The sequence below is a fragment of the Daktulosphaira vitifoliae genome, unplaced genomic scaffold, assembly GCF_025091365.1.
Source record: "Daktulosphaira vitifoliae isolate Bord-2020 unplaced genomic scaffold, ASM2509136v1 Scaffold_2, whole genome shotgun sequence".
In the NCBI taxonomy this organism is placed as follows: Eukaryota; Metazoa; Arthropoda; class Insecta; order Hemiptera; family Phylloxeridae; genus Daktulosphaira; species Daktulosphaira vitifoliae.
The window spans coordinates 26,752,036-26,765,345 of NW_026099573.1; the positions used below are offsets into that span (position 1 = coordinate 26,752,036).

The 13,310-nt window shown below is 28.8% G+C and overlaps 2 protein-coding genes across 4 annotated transcripts in view; both read left to right on the forward strand.

Annotated features, from left to right (window-relative positions):
- The window catches only part of LOC126897198 (very-long-chain 3-oxoacyl-CoA reductase-B-like), a 10,912-nt gene extending 6,090 nt beyond the window's left edge, over positions 1–4,822 (forward strand). The window contains exons 4-6 of the mRNA XM_050670610.1: positions 688–1,028; positions 2,145–2,360; positions 4,234–4,822. Coding sequence (XP_050526567.1) covers positions 688–1,028; positions 2,145–2,360; positions 4,234–4,359 — 683 coding nt within the window. The 3' untranslated portion in view covers positions 4,360–4,822. The remainder of the gene's footprint in view (positions 1–687; positions 1,029–2,144; positions 2,361–4,233) is intronic.
- A 210-nt stretch (positions 4,823–5,032) lies between these two features.
- The window catches only part of LOC126897201 (uncharacterized), an 11,746-nt gene continuing 3,468 nt past the window's right edge, over positions 5,033–13,310 (forward strand). For all 3 annotated transcript variants that reach the window (XR_007702046.1, XR_007702047.1, XM_050670612.1), the window contains exons 1-4: positions 5,033–5,149; positions 5,220–5,386; positions 5,446–5,646; positions 10,221–10,409. Coding sequence is in view for 1 of the 3 variants with exons in the window: in XM_050670612.1 (XP_050526569.1) it covers positions 5,130–5,149; positions 5,220–5,386; positions 5,446–5,646; positions 10,221–10,409 (577 nt within the window). In the remaining 2 variants the exon portion in view is untranslated. The remainder of the gene's footprint in view (positions 5,150–5,219; positions 5,387–5,445; positions 5,647–10,220; positions 10,410–13,310) is intronic.

The following is a 13,310-nucleotide window of genomic DNA, read 5'->3' on the forward strand; positions in this document are numbered from 1 at the left end:
AAAAAAAAAATTTGTCCCGACGATCTATCTTCTATACGCAAATGGCTACCATATTGAAAAATATACTATTTTTGTATGATAATTATGGGTTTTGTATTTTATTTTAATAGAAGTTGATGTTGCTTTTGCAATTATCCATTAATTATTAAAATTAAACACTATCTACAGATTTGCATCGAAGCGTTTCTTATGATAGTGATTTTAATCACTGTCAGATTAAATCTATACTGGACTCTACTATGCAATGTCTCCACTATGCCGCGACCCCACTGTGCTACCGTTTTTTTTTTCATATTTATAACTACAATTTTCGTGATTTTTTGAGAATTTTTTTAATTTTAAAACGTTAATGGGACAAGAAAACTTCAGATTCAAAATCAGTAGAATAATATACATAACAATCATACTCAATCTGAATCCAAAAAATTGTTTTCATTTCGATAATTTCGATTTTTCATGATTTATCGCAATTTTTTGGTTTTTTTCATTTTACTCAAATGTGAAGGGTGACGAAGGGCCAAACGGACTTCAAATTCGGATTAAACGGGTCATTTTACATGTCCGTAGGTAGCTTCGGTCAAAAGTATAGACAACTTTTTTTTTTTTGTGTGCCAGTGTTATCAATGAAATATAATAAAATATTAAATAAGAATTTAATAATATTAATATTACTTTTTTTATATACAGGAAAAAGGTATAATGTATCTACGAAAATAATTCAAGTAGATTTCACTGACAAATATCCGAAAATATATAATCTCATTGAAAAAGAACTACATGAAATGGATATTGGCGTATTGGTAAACAATGTTGGAATGGGTCCTCCTTATCCTGATTATTTTTTAAATTACGGCGAAAACCGTACAGTATATGATGACATTTTACAGTGTAATATTATGTCTGTTACGAGAATGTGTCAAATCGTTTTACCTAATATGGTAAAAAAACATTGTGGAATAATTATTAATGTATCTTCAGCATCGGCCGATTTAAATTGTCCCTTATTGACTGTTTATGGGGCAACCAAAGTAAGGCAATTTATTAACTTGATATAGTAATGAGACAATATATTTTTTCAAACATTTTTTATAAAACCTGGATTTTATCATTATAAAAATCTTAATTTACCACAAATATTAAAATATTTTGATTTCTTGAGATGCATTTTCGAAATCTTCTTGTTTTCAGTCTGATATATTTAACGATTAGGCACTTTTTTCGTTTAATATCAGCAAAACAAGATTGTTATAAAAATATTATTTTGAGTTTTGTGCACTCCCATGCGATAGTAATAAAACAACGACTTTTGTCATGTTTTTCGTATTTATCTACGTAATTATTCCCGCTTTTACTGAACCATTTTTTCTTAACGATACACTAAAAGATCATAAAAAGTTTAAGCTATCAGCGTCACAACTTTGTAAGATTCCATTAATCGCTGTAATAAAGAGAAATGTTATAAAAAATTACAGCTGTCACAAAACGGTCAATGTTTATACTTTTAGTGTTCACTTTCTATTGGAATAACTTTTTGAAAACAGGACAGCCATTGCCAAATTTTTATAAATATACTTTAAACATTCGTATTGATGACGATAGGCCTTTTTTGAAAATTTAATCATTAACTGTGGAGACTTAAAAATAAACTATTTTTTCTTTTCAATTAATGACAATATTCTAAAAAAACTAGGTTTTTTACCTTTTTTAAACCTAAATCAAATTAAAGATAATACAGTGTATTATAAGATATAAAAAAAACTATCTGAAATCTCCAAAAACCGGTCTAACTATTTGAATATTGTTTAGATCAACATTTTTTTTATAAAATTTTTAGAATAATATTTTAGAAAAATTCCTTTTTTATAACATACTTTTCGAAAATATGATCATTAACTAATGTATTGTGGAAGCTCAAAAATCATATAAAAATATTTTTTGTTTTAATTTTAGATGTTTCTACAAAGCTAATACAATTTATTTTTAGATGATAAAAGAAAAATAATACGAAATTCCGGAATTTAGTATTTATTGGACATTAAAATAAAAAATCATACGATTTTTCATAAAATTAGTCGTTTTTGTAATATTTTGCATAAAAATGGAATGCTTACATCACACATTCTAAATTATTTTAATTTATTTAGGTATTTATTGAGAAATTCAGTGTCGATTTAGCTACTGAATATAAAAAAAGTGGTGTAATCATCCAATGTATAAAACCAGGTTTTGTAACCACCAACATGAGTAGGATCCGCAAAACATCGTGGACTATTCCAAATTCAGAGTTTTATGTCCAATCTGCACTCCAAACTGTTGGATTTCAAAGTGTAACCTCAGGATATATCCCACACACTGTTTGGGTAAGTAAAGTTTAAGTAGGTCCGCATTTACATTTTTTGAGAGATGTCAAGTTCTTTTTTCTTATCGTTAATAATTTATGTTGAATAGTACTAACCCGTTACTGAGTATCATCTCCACAAGTTATTGTTTTTACAAAACTATTTGTATATAATAATATATTATCATGAGTACTTATTGTCTATTTATACAGATTACATATTTAGCTTTAATAGAAAAAAAATAATAATAATAATACTGTGTTATTAAGAATATTTACCACTAAGCTCTTATAAAGCTTAGGTATAATATAAATATAATTAAAAAACTAATTCATTGAGATAATTTGAACATTATTATTGGGACGTAACATTTTAATTTACATAAATATAAATGTAAAAATATAAATAAATAAAGTGATACTATTAATAAAACTTAAAAAAGTCTCTTCGATTTCTTAATACTTTATTTCCCAGAAAACGGGCGTATTTAAACATAAACAGTAAATTTTCGTTATGTCGAATCTCAAGGGGAACAGAAAAAAGTTCGAGATATCAAGTTTTATTAAAAAAAATAAATAAATAAATGTATGTTGTATAATGTACATGAATAATAAATAATACGAATGCCTTATATAAATAATTTGAATACTTAAAATACTGATATGACTGAATAAATTATTTTTTTTTGAAAAAATGTGTCATTAAAGTTTGCTTAATATTACTTCTTACTGCCACGATGTCTTCCAAATTAGATAATGCAGAAAAAGCCTTATCTTCCTTACCTGTAGTAGTTTCAACAAAATTCCTTAGTGTTTTTAAAGCATGTTTAGCTTGTTGAATTGTAACTTCAAAAATGACTTCCTCCTCATTTTGTGGTTCGTCTTCACTCTCGCTGGTATTTTCGATGGTTTCTGATAAAATATCGTTATCTGTCCATGTCCCACATACGTGTACATTATTGTCCATTTCCACATAATGTGAAAAACTTATGTCGTCTAAATTAAGATGATCAGCAACAATATTCCATTTAACATCAGAAATAGTAGTTGAGTTATCTAATGCAATTATATCACCGTCTTTAAATCCGGCTTTTATAAAGCAATTCAATATAGTCTGTGGTGTTACACTTCTCCAAGCCTTATCAGACATTCTTATAGCTTCGAGTATGTTTATAGAAAATGCTTCATTGTTATCTGTATTGTGTGAATGTATTTGGAGGAATATTGAATTCATTGGCGATCTCACATTTTTTACGGTCACCTTTTTTAATTAGCTCTATTAAACGAACTTTTTTCCGAAATTGAAAGAACATTTAAATTACGCTTCTTTTCCATTTCACTACAAACGAAAAAACAAACAAACGAATTACGAAAGACTACAAACGTGACTACCAACGCGCTAAGTCACAATCGTTAACTGAAAGTACTGCACAATTCCTGTTTTAACCGTAATAAAAATATTATTTATGAACTCGAGATAACGAAAAACGATTAATTTTATATCGAGTTATCGAGAGCAAAACACTATTAAGTAGTGATGGGAAATATCGAATAGAAACTATCGAACTATTCGATAGTTGTCCACTATTCGAACTATTCGATAGTCATTCAAAAAATATTCGAATAGTAAAAATATTCGATAGTTACACAATATATTCGAATAGTTTATATAAAAAATAAACTATTCGATAGTTTATGCTAAAAATAAACTATTCGGTTGTATAAAAAGTATTCGAATACTATTCGATAGTTTAAAATATTCGAAAATGCCCATCACTACTATTAAGTGTAATGGTAGTTTCAAGGGGAATTCAAAGTAGTTCGAGATAACAAAAAATTCGAAATAGCGACGTTCGACATATTAAGAATCTACTGTAATAATATTATTTGTTTAGGTAAAATGTATTCAAATTGCTCGAAAAATCAGCCCTCAGTTTGTACAGAACAAAACTATGGAAACTATGCTTGAAAGTCGTTTTAGAATACTGAATAAACAAAACAGATTTAAGAAAAATAAATGATACAATATTTATATTGTAGTATAATTAATTAATAAGAAGAATAATAATGATAAAAAAAATATAAATCTATTATATATATATTATATACTCTTAGATATACATTTCTATAATATGATATTTTAATAAATGAATCTTAATGATAACTATATTTAATCAACTATATTTAATATTCCGATTTTCCAATTTTATGTTTTGTACTGTCAAATGGGCCAATTTGGGGTTTGGTAAACATGGGATAGGTAAATATCTTTTAACAAAAAAAGTGATAAAAATCGAAAGCATTAGTAAAATATATACAAGTATTGTTAAAAAATATAAAAATATTTGTTCAAAAATAAAAGTGATGAAATTTGTAAAATTTTTAATTGATCTAGTCAACTCATTTGACAATATAAAGAATGTTCAATAAGTAAGGAAACAGGTCAATTATTACAAACGAGAACAATAGAAACCCGTTTCCTTACTTAATGAACACGCTGTATATTTATACCACAAATATTATTTTTAGTGCTACCTGTTTAAAAGTTGTATTTTTTAAGAATAAACATTAATTAATTCAATAAATTATGTGATTTTTTATAGTTACTTAATTGAATGGCTTATAAATTTTAAACAAGGATTATTTATAATAAGTTTTATGTTAAGTTACTGGCTTTATTTGAAAAAAATTATAAATAATTTAAAAAAATTAAAATCAAATTTCCTTACGTACACTGCTATCTTTTATGGAAATTAGATTATTTTAAAATTATAAAGATTATTTCAACAAGATGGCAAATTCCGGAAATCAGTAAAAACTTTTATTATTTTAAATATAAGTATGCATTTTATATTTTATAAATAAAACTGTTTTGTTATAGAAATGAAAACAAAGCTTCCGATTTTATACCTGTAGTTTATAAATTTCGTGTCCAACCAAAAACCAGGGGTAAAACATATGCTCTTCAACAACCATTTGCTACTTTATGGGATAATTTAATTACAGTATTGTGGTCAGTATATAGTAAAGAACGAAAAATTCAAATTGGTACTATCAACATATTTTATTAATACCACAAAAATCGTTATAAATGTTCTTATGTTTAGGAATAACTCAATTGCAGTGGGCACTTGAATTTATGAAATGTATGAAAGTAGACCACGGTTATCCAGAAAGTATAGAAAAAATTGTGGGTGAACTTGAAGATCATTTAATAGGACTTTATGCTAAAGTAGGGCAAAAATTACAGGATATTAAGGAAAAAAAAGCACAAAAGGAAAAACAACAAAAAGAAACAGATGAAAATGGTAAGTACAATAGTCACATTTTACATTAAACATAACCCAAACACGTCACTAGTGACATTAAGATAAATACAGTGGACCCCCGGTAATCCGGCCCCTGGTTAATCCGGCGCCCCTTGTAATCCGACATGTCTATTATTATTGGGTATTTTTTTTTACAATCTTCGATAATGCATTTGAACAGGTTACAATTGTGCCATCACTATTGTGCTCAAAGTATAGATTCTTTGTGTACTGTTTATTCATTGTGTATTACGTATACGTACCTAGTAAATTATGTCGTCACAAGCCCAGAAGCGAAAGCACAAAACACTGACAATTAAAGAAAAATGTGATATTTTAGACCGTTTAAATCGTAATGAATCTTTTAGTAGTTTAGCAAGTGAATATGGCGTAAGCCGATCTACAATTTATAATATTAAAAAAAATCATGAGAAGATTAAAAACTTCGTATCAACTACTGACTGTGAGCCAGGCAAGAGACAGACACTCAAGAAAGCTGAACATCCAGAAGTGGAAGAAGCTTTGTACATGTGATTTCTTCAGGAAAGAAATAGGCATGCTTCAATTTCGGGACCCATGTTGGCCATGAAAGCTAAGTTTTTTTATAAGGAAATTATAAAAAAAGATGATTTTGTGGCTAGCAAGGGATGGTTAGAACGTTTTAAAAGTCGTCATGGCATACGTTTAATGACTATAACAGGAGAGAAACTTTCTAATGATGCTACCTGCATAGAGCCATTTAAATTAAGATATTTGCAAAAGGTGAAAGATTTAAATCTTAACCCATCACAAGTGTACAATGCAGACGAATCAGGACTTTTTTGGCGTGTGATACCAAACAAAACTTTCGTTTCCTTTAACGAAAAATCCGTACCTGGGCGAAAAGTAAGTAAAGAGCGTGTAACCATACTACCATGTGCAAATGCTGCGGATACACACGCGCTAAAAATGGTGGTCGTTGGAAAATTGAATAAACCACGTGCATTCAAAAACATTGATTTGCCTGTACATTATTATGGTCAAAAAAGTGCGTGGATGACAAAAGACCTTTTCAGGAAGTGGTTTGATGAATGCTTTGTACCAGAAGTTAAAAAATGGTTGAAAAATCATAATTTTCCTCAAAAAGCGTTATTGCTTATTGATAACGCTCCCGGTCATCCGTCTGAAGAAGAACTGACAACTGAGGATAAATGCATCACTGCGATATTTCTTCCACCAAACTGCACTGCACTGATTCAACCAATGGATCAGCATATCATTCAGTTTGTCAAGCAAGATTATAAGAAAAATCTACTTCTGAAAGCTGTATCAAAAGATCAGCCAATAGAAAAAACTTTAAAAGAATTCAATATGAAAGACTTGGTTTTTGCTCTTTGTCAATCGTGGAATGCATTACCTTCGTCAACTATTACATCGTCTTGGAAAAAGTTATGGCCGGACATAGTCACCAGTCCTAGCAACGATCCGCAAATCAGTGTAACTTCGGAAGTAATAGAGAAAGTTGCTGCTGAAACACAGATAAGATCGCAAGATTTGGAAATCTGGTAACATGGATTGGATAAGGAGGAAAATATTTTTTATGAAATGTCTGACGATGAGATTATAAAAGAGATATCTAGTAATACAACCATAAATCAGGAAGATGACGACGACGTAATTGCAACTACTCCGCAAGTGATAGCACAAGATGCAGCTAACGCCTTTGAACTGGGTTTGCAATGGGCTGAGGAGAATGGTGCATCCTACAACTTTTACTTTTAAGAAGACTGAGGGACAGAGCATTGGTCTCGCGTTTCAATAATGTTAAGCAAAAAAAAATTGATAAATATTTTCATGCTTCATAAATTCATATCATGATTTTTATTCATAATTTTTGAATATTTTAGTATGTATATTTGTTTAAACACAATTACATTGTAATTGTATTCCTTAATGTAAAGTTGTTTTTTTTAAGTTCTCTAGCATTAATGACGTTAATTTTATAATAAAACATAAGCTTTCTATTGTGTTGTTTAATTTACTTAAGTCGACATACATAATGAAGCATGATTTATACTTCACACCAGGGCCTATCAAGACCAAATCTTATCTTTGGATTTGTGATTTTTCGGATTACAAGGTACCCTTTTGTTAAAATTTCCGGACTATAGGAGGTCTTAGGGAATACTCTATAATCCGACAAATTCGATAGTTCGACACTGACCTGCAAAACGTTTGTCGGATTACCGGGGCTCCACTGTATATATATATTGCAATTAAAAAAAAAATAACAACAAAATAGTTGACTTTGAATTGATTAAAATACAAGATTAAGTTTTCGTGTAATTTAATGTATATTTCATGAATAGATTTTTTGAAAATAAGGCAAAATATCGTTGAGGTTTCATTAAATTGTAATATCCTTAATGGTTATTGTATTGTAAACGGTATGTCGTTAACCACCACTTACACCCAAAGAAAAACCTCAATCAATTTTGATAGAGAAATTTTATCAAGGGTTTATGATAATGTTTTATTAATATGAACAAAATAATTATTCTTATAAACAATTATTGTTCAAGACAAGAAAAAAAATTATCGTATTGATAAATATATCATAGATTCAATAGTAATGATATATTTATCAAATTGAACAATGAATTTATTATATAGATCGAGGTTTTTCTTTGAGTGTAGTATTAGACGTACGTTGTCACTAAAACAGCACATAAAATAAAACAAAAACTGTAGCACAATTTGGACGTGACATAATTGGGACATGTATATCTGACAATGATTAAAATCACTACCATAAGAAACGCTAGTTTCATATAGATAAAACATACATTTTATCCCTACTATCGACTATTGTGTTCTATGTAATGATTACATAGAACACAACCCGGCTAACCCGGCAAACGTTGTTTTGCCAAAAAGTTTTTTTAACATTAAGTGAACCCAGCGAACTTAACGCCTTCAGATAAACTTCTACTAATAAAATATCTATTTATATATTATACTTCTAAATCAAAAAACTACTCTATCTAAAAAACTAATCAAAAATCAGGAATATTAAAGGAAATAGGAATTAATTTTGTTTATTGTATAATCCACCAATTCCTTAAAATTAAACACTATTTACAAATTTGCATCGAAGCGTTTCTTATGGTAGTGATTTTAATCATTTGCTATCACAGTCACGGATTGTTTATTATCAAATATGACTATCAATAGATATACTTTTTGTATTGTCAGTGTATTTATAAACTCACAACAATGTACCTTACTATCACTGATAATAACAATGCTGTGTACCTACTAATATCGATGTCATAAAAAATCAATTAGCTACCTGTATTTGTATTATACCTGTGTATTATACCTATATATTAACTCAAAAATTTGAAACTTTAAATGTTTATATCTAATAAACAAATTTTATTAAAAATTTTTAAAAANATTTGAAACTTTAAATGTTTATATCTAATAATTTTAAAAAGTTTTATTAAAAATTCAAATGCTATTTATTATTGAATTAAAAACTCAAACATTTTATTAAATTAAAAATATGCGTTACCATTTAAAAAAACAAAGTTGACACCCTTACCAGGCATAAGGGATGAACTTAAAAAGTATTACATATTTAATAATTCAAGAATAATGTGTAACTAAAGATAATAATAAAAAAAAAATTTTTAATTATTATTATTCTGTAAGTAATTGAGTGTGGGTTATGATAAAAAAAATCACCCTGTATATATAACTATAAGAAAAATAGTTCTGAATATTTCAGTTGTATTATCTACAGTATTCCCGGAACAAAAATTTGCTTTTTCAAAAATGATGTTGAAAAAGTACTACTTTCTATACGTATGTTTAAAGTTTTGGCCCTTCTGTATAAAGGGAAATTGTCCGATTAAAAAAAAAAGTATGACGAATGAGAGAAGTATATTAATAATATTTATCACAAAAAAAATGTACTAATCCATACATTTTTCAAAAAGTTATAGAAATATAAATTTAAAAATATAAAATATAAAAACAAAAATTTAAACACAAAAATAGCATATTTTTGAATATTGTAGCCACTTTCACTGTGAAGACAAATAAAAGTCCAAATTTTTTTTTCCATAATAAAATATATTACATTAGCTTTAATTTAGAATATATATAAAAGTGTCAGTATTTCTGAAACACTTTCAAGCTAAAATGTTTATTAAGTTAATTGCGTTCTAAATTGATTTATATTAAGCGTCTAAAATGTATCCTACAACCATTAATTTTGAGAAGATCTTAGGGAAATATAATTAAAAAAATAATAAATGTATTTATGCATATTTTAATGAATGTAACAGTTTTTCAAAGGGGGAAAAATATTATTTCTCTTCATGTATTACACCAATTGAGAGGCTTTAATAAACCTCAATAAGTCTCTCTAAAATTAATTTAATATGAATGTGTTATAAAAATGTTTATATTAACTTAGCCGTAAATGTATACATCTTTATTAAAATATTTATTATTACCTTCTAAAATTAGAAATAAGAAATGAAATGTAAACTATGTAATTAAATTGAAAATGTTTTTTCAAAAAGAACAAGATTATGTAGTGACTGATGATTGTAATTCTTACAACGAAATGGATATAATGAAAAAAATAGAAAATTTAAAACTACCTATTGACTCAGAAACTGGCGAGGTAAAATACTTGTCAGCATTAAATTCATTGGGGAAGAAGAAAACTAGGAATGATGACTGTACATCCGACCGAAAAGATTTAAAAAGTAAACAAATTAATAAACCTTTATGTAATTCTTTTTCTTCTTCAGCTTTTATAGGCCATTAAGACCCATCACTGCTTCACACAGCCTCCTCCATTCTTCTCGATCATTTGCTACTTCTTCCAGGGTTTCAACCCCAAGTATCCTAAAAATCTGGTTGCGCTCGTCTATCCACCTTTTCTTCGGTCTTCCCAATGGTCTCTTGTCTTCTGGTTTCTCCCAGATATTTAAAGCTTTCTACTTTTTCGAAACAATAATTTTCAATATTCAAATTTCTGTATTGGTGTAGTTGATTACCTCTCTCAACTACCATATATTTAGTTTTCCCTTCATTTATCATTAGCCGTATACTTAGCGCTCTGGATATTAGCTCCTTCGTGGTGGTTTTAGTGTCCTCTTCATTTGATCCAAGTATCACTACATCATCCGCGTAGGCTAGTAATGCATGCACTTTTCCATTAAAACTGACACCATTCGCTGTTTCTTAAACCTTCCTAACAACCTCCTATAGGGCAATGTTAAATAGTGTCGGTGAAAAGGCATCCCCTTGTTTTAAACCTACTGTTGTCTCGAATTCTTCTGAGTGATAGTTTCCGAATTTTATTTTACATCTTTATCTCTCAATACATGCTTTCACCATTTCGACTAGTTTTGCTGGTATACCGAAATTTTCCATGCTTTTCCACAGTGATTTTCTCTTGATAGAATCGTGTGCCTGCTTAAAATCTATAAACAGTATGTGTAATGGCTTCTTGTACTCGTAATGTTTTTCTATTAACTGTCGTAGTGTAAACACGTGGTCAACTGTAGATTTTCCTGGTTTAAAGCCGCATTGGTATTCATCTACTATTTCTTTCGTATATGGTTTTAGTCTACTTAAGATAACATTTGATAATATTTTATAAGCTGCATTGAGTAGCGATATACCCCTGTAATTATGATAGTCTTCTGGGTCCCCTTTTTTATATATAGGGCATATTACTGCTACCTTTCATTCTTCTGATATCTGTTTTTGTTGTCATATTTTCTTAATTAGTTCCCACATATCATAAACAATTAGTTCACCTCCCTTTTTTATAAGTTCAGCTTCTATCATGTTCTTACCTGGAGCCTTACCTTATTCTTTAGCATTTCTATTGTTTCTTAAATTTCTTCCTTCCCTGGTATGCATTGGTATTGTTCTACCGTTATGAGTACAGAGTTATCCTGTCCTTGGTCCTCTATTTCTGGTTGGTACAGCATTTCTTGGAACACTCTTTTGAATTCTTCAGCAATGGCTTGTTCGTCTGTTATCAGTCATTATTCTCATTTTTCATTATTGATGCTTTTGGTTTATATGGTTTTCTTATTTCGTTAGCTTTTCTAAAAAACATTTTAGAATTTTTGTAAGATTCCTCCATCGTTTCGATCCGTTGTTGTTCCCACTCTATTTTTTCTCTTCTTATTACTTTTTTCATTTTTCTTTGTTTCTGGGCTAGTCTTTTTTTATTTTCTATACCACATTCCATAACCACCAAGGATTTTGCTTTATATCTTTCTTACAGTTTTTATTGAACCATTGTTTGGTCTTTTTGCCGTTACTATACCGATTTTTTCTTCTGTAGCATCTTTTATCGTTTTCCTTAATTGTCTTTTAATTCTTTTCTATATTTATTAACTATCTATTCCTCTTTTAATTTGTCTATATCGAACTTGCGGTACATTTTTATTTTTTGATTCTATTTTGTGGGTAATTTTATATGCAGTTTTACCTTAACTAGAAAATGATCTGAATGGCCACTCACTCCCTTGTAGCTTCTACATCTTGCACACTATGTTTAAGTTGTTCATCTACCACAACATGGTCTATCTGGTTTTTTGTATAACCATCAGGCGACATCCAGGTTTGTTTATGTATTTCTTTGAAGGGAAAATACGAGCTACTAATAGTCATATTTTTTGACATCGCAAATGAGATAAGTTTGCTCCCACTATCGTTGGATATTTCATGTAGACTGTGTTCCCCAACTGTAATTTTGAATATATACTCCTTACCGATTTTCGCGTTAAGGTCTTCTATTATAATCTTTCTGGTCCTTTTAGGTATACTGTCATAAACTCTTTCTAGTTGGTTGTAAAACTCTTCCTTAGTTTGGTTCTCTTTATTCTCAGTTGAAGCATGATAGTTTATTACTGTAATGTTTCTCCATTTACACTCCAACTGTAGGAGATAAATTCTTTCGCTATGAGCTATGAAGTATCTTACAATTGGTACTATGTTAATGTTTACTATAAACCCAACGCCATATTCATGGCTTTGACCGCAATTATAGAATATAGTTGCGTTACGAAGTTTGATGTTCCCTACATTCGTCTATCTGATCTCTTGTATNTTTTATTTAGCAAAATGGTGGGGACCAAGAGATAAGCAACCCATAATAGCTATCCATGGCTGGCAAGATAATGCTGGAACATTTGATCCTCTGATTGAGTTACTTCCAAAAGAATTATCTATACTTTGTATAGATTTACCTGGACATGGTAGATCTTCCCATATACCTCCGGTAAAATAATGGCAATTCAAATTTATTGTTTTTATAATGATTTTCTTTAACTATTCTCTACATAATTTTAAGTTAAATAGTGAAGTCCAGATAGCATATTTTTACAAATAATATTAAAAAAAATTTTTATTGAATTTATCAAGAAAAAATTAAAAAAAACCCAGCACAGGGGGGTCGCGGCACAGTGGTGACGTGGCATAGATGGATCAAGTATAATGATATCTGACAGTGATTAAAATCACTATCATAAAAAAAGCTTCGATGTAAATCTTTAGATAGTGTTTAATTTTTAAAAATTTGTGTATTATTCAAAAAGCTACATGATCTGCCAGTTCCTTATTAATATCTTAATTAAGATAAA